General features: G+C 38.6%; 1 protein-coding gene across 3 annotated transcripts in view; it reads left to right on the forward strand.

The window, feature by feature from the left end:
- Window positions 1-2,500, forward strand: part of LOC119596545 (myosin-13-like) — a 13,987-nt gene that overhangs the window by 4,906 nt on the left and 6,581 nt on the right. For all 3 annotated transcript variants that reach the window (XM_037945847.1, XM_037945846.1, XM_037945848.1), the window contains exons 5-9: window positions 1-18; window positions 308-428; window positions 824-993; window positions 1,453-1,739; window positions 2,011-2,212. The exon at window positions 1-18 is cut by the window's left edge and continues 108 nt beyond it. In XM_037945847.1, coding sequence (XP_037801775.1) covers window positions 1-18; window positions 308-428; window positions 824-993; window positions 1,453-1,739; window positions 2,011-2,212 — 798 coding nt within the window. The remainder of the gene's footprint in view (window positions 19-307; window positions 429-823; window positions 994-1,452; window positions 1,740-2,010; window positions 2,213-2,500) is intronic.

The raw sequence follows: 2,500 nt of genomic DNA on the forward strand, positions 1-2,500 counted from the left end.
CAACAGCATTTGATCAAGGTAACTGAAACTAATTTAAGGTCAGTTGAAAATCATGAATGATAGACTGCTGTTATTAAGATGAGAAGGCGAGTTCATGGTAATTTAAATGTAAAAACTTGAATAGGAATGAGATTTTATTTATTTGTTTTTTTTAATGCTACGTGATATTTGTCCATCACATTCCTCCATAAAATGTAGCAGGTTACTTGAATGCTATTTTAGATTTATATCCACTGCTGAATTCTCTCTGATGAACATCTCTTATCATTGAAAAATCGGTTTGCATTCTTCCTCAAACCATCCTCAGAGTCGACTGACTGAGGTTGAACAGCAGTGCCACGTCAAATTAACGGCAGCCCAAGCAGAGGCAGCACAGGTTCGCAAAGCCAAGGAACAGGAAGCAGCATCGGCCGCTAAACGAATCGAGGGTAAGGAGTTTACTGCATGGGAGGGGGGGGGGGTTATTACAAGCTTCCTCTGCATATGGTGATTTGTGAGTCTGTATGTTGGGTTTTCATGTATTGACTGAAGTGAGAAGGAATGTCTTTTTCTTATATGAAAACAATTTATGAAGACAGTTTGTGAAGTAGATGCTGATTTAGATTAATAATTGATAATTATATACACTTATTCAGTATCTTTTACGTGTGATGATATCAATTATAAAAAAACATTTAGTGTTGCCATTCATCATTTCAATGAATCATCACCAGTTAATAGAGAAAATATTGAGGTTATCCATCGCATCAGGTAATTAAATTTCATTTGTAATATTGCATCCACCACACCATTGTCATACCTCTCTCTGCTATAAATTTGCCAGAGCTCATGGGTACTCTAGAGGAGGAAAGAGCAGCACTCCTTCGCTTCAAGGAAAGAGCTGCGGCCAAGGAGGCAGAACTCGAGAGAAGAGTAGTGGACCAGCGGCAGTCTCAGCTCACGAATTCTCACCAGCTGGTTCAGCAAAATTCCCAGCTTTTAGAGCGAATAAAGGTGCACTGGCTAGCATCCATGGACATTTCTTCCTCTTTCATTCTTTTTTTTATTTTATTCTTTTCTTTCTCTGTTCTATTGTCTGTCTCATACTGCATCTTCCTGTTTCCTTCTCTTTTTTTCTTTTTAGCTTTCTCTTTCTTTTTCTGCTCTATTCCCTACTCCTAAAACTCTCTCTCTCTCTCTCTCTCTCTCTCTCTCTCTCTCTCTCTCTCTCTCTCTCTCTCTCTCTCTCTCTCTCTCTCTCTCTCTCTCTCTCTCTCTCTCTCTCTCTCTCTCTCTCTCTCTCTCTCTCTCTCTCTCTCTCTCTCTCTCTCTCTCTCTCTCTCTCTCTTACAATTCATGTTGTATATCTTCATCAGAAGGTGGCAATATAAAGGCAGTAAATGTCAGGGACGAAGTTTTAAACAATGAAAGCCTTTCTCATCTCCACTCTTACTTATACCTCTCAATGGACAGAGCCTGGAAGCCACCATAAGCAGTCTAGAGGGGAAAAGTGATGGGCGTGTCCATGAGCTTGAGCAGTCCCTGCAGAATACAATCGAAAGACTCCACAAGGAGGAAAGGGAGAAAGCGGTGCTTAGTGCTCGCGTCACCACCTTGGAGAGCCTTGAGTCCTTGCTAAAGCGGGAGAAAGAAGAGAACTCTAGCCTGCGAGAGGAGCTCCACCGGCAGGAAGCCGAGGGGCAGAGAATGGGGAGTCTAAACAAGGACATGCAGAGGCAGATACAGGATTTGAAAGACAAGTAAGTATTGCAGGAAAGAGAGAGGAAAGGATTGAGAATTGCCGTAACATATTTGTAATTAAAAAAAAAAATTCTGTGATGTGTAGGTGCTTTGAATCAAATTTACTAATGTATACGTGTGATAGTTATGTTTACACATATAGATGTATATGTATACATATTAAAGAAAGTAAACAAAATACAGATATATACATGCTTGGGAAGAAGCATCAAAATTTCAAGCCATGATTCCAGAACATATTCTCATCACATCCTGAATATACTGTAACAGAGTGGCCGAGGTCCAGAGCCAAGAAGAATCCCTCAGGACAAAATTGGACAAGGATACTGTAAAATGGGATCAACAGCTATCAGACCAAAGGATCAGCCACCAAGAGGAACTGGACCATCTAAGAGGAAGGATAACCACACTGCAGATGCAACTTAATGACAAGAACAAGAGTTATTTGGAGGAATGCAGTCACCTGAAGCAGGTAGGAATAGCATTCATTATCATAAATTTAGAAAAGGTATTGATGATAAGGAATAACGACACAAATGTAATTAGTGCACTTTGATGAAGTCTTTATCAATAGTTCTTCTGATGAATATTTAGTAAAATGCATTAATTACATCAACTGCATTTTGAGGATATTTATTCAAAAAAAAAAAAAAAAAAGTTTATGTTTATTCTAATATAAACTTTTTTTTTTTTTTTTTTTTTTTTTTACTTAATGCAGAAGCAGCTAAATTTTGATTGCTGAATTTTTGCCTTATGCTTT

This window comes from Penaeus monodon, chromosome 38 (genome assembly GCF_015228065.2).
Source record: "Penaeus monodon isolate SGIC_2016 chromosome 38, NSTDA_Pmon_1, whole genome shotgun sequence".
In the NCBI taxonomy this organism is placed as follows: domain Eukaryota; kingdom Metazoa; phylum Arthropoda; class Malacostraca; order Decapoda; family Penaeidae; genus Penaeus; species Penaeus monodon.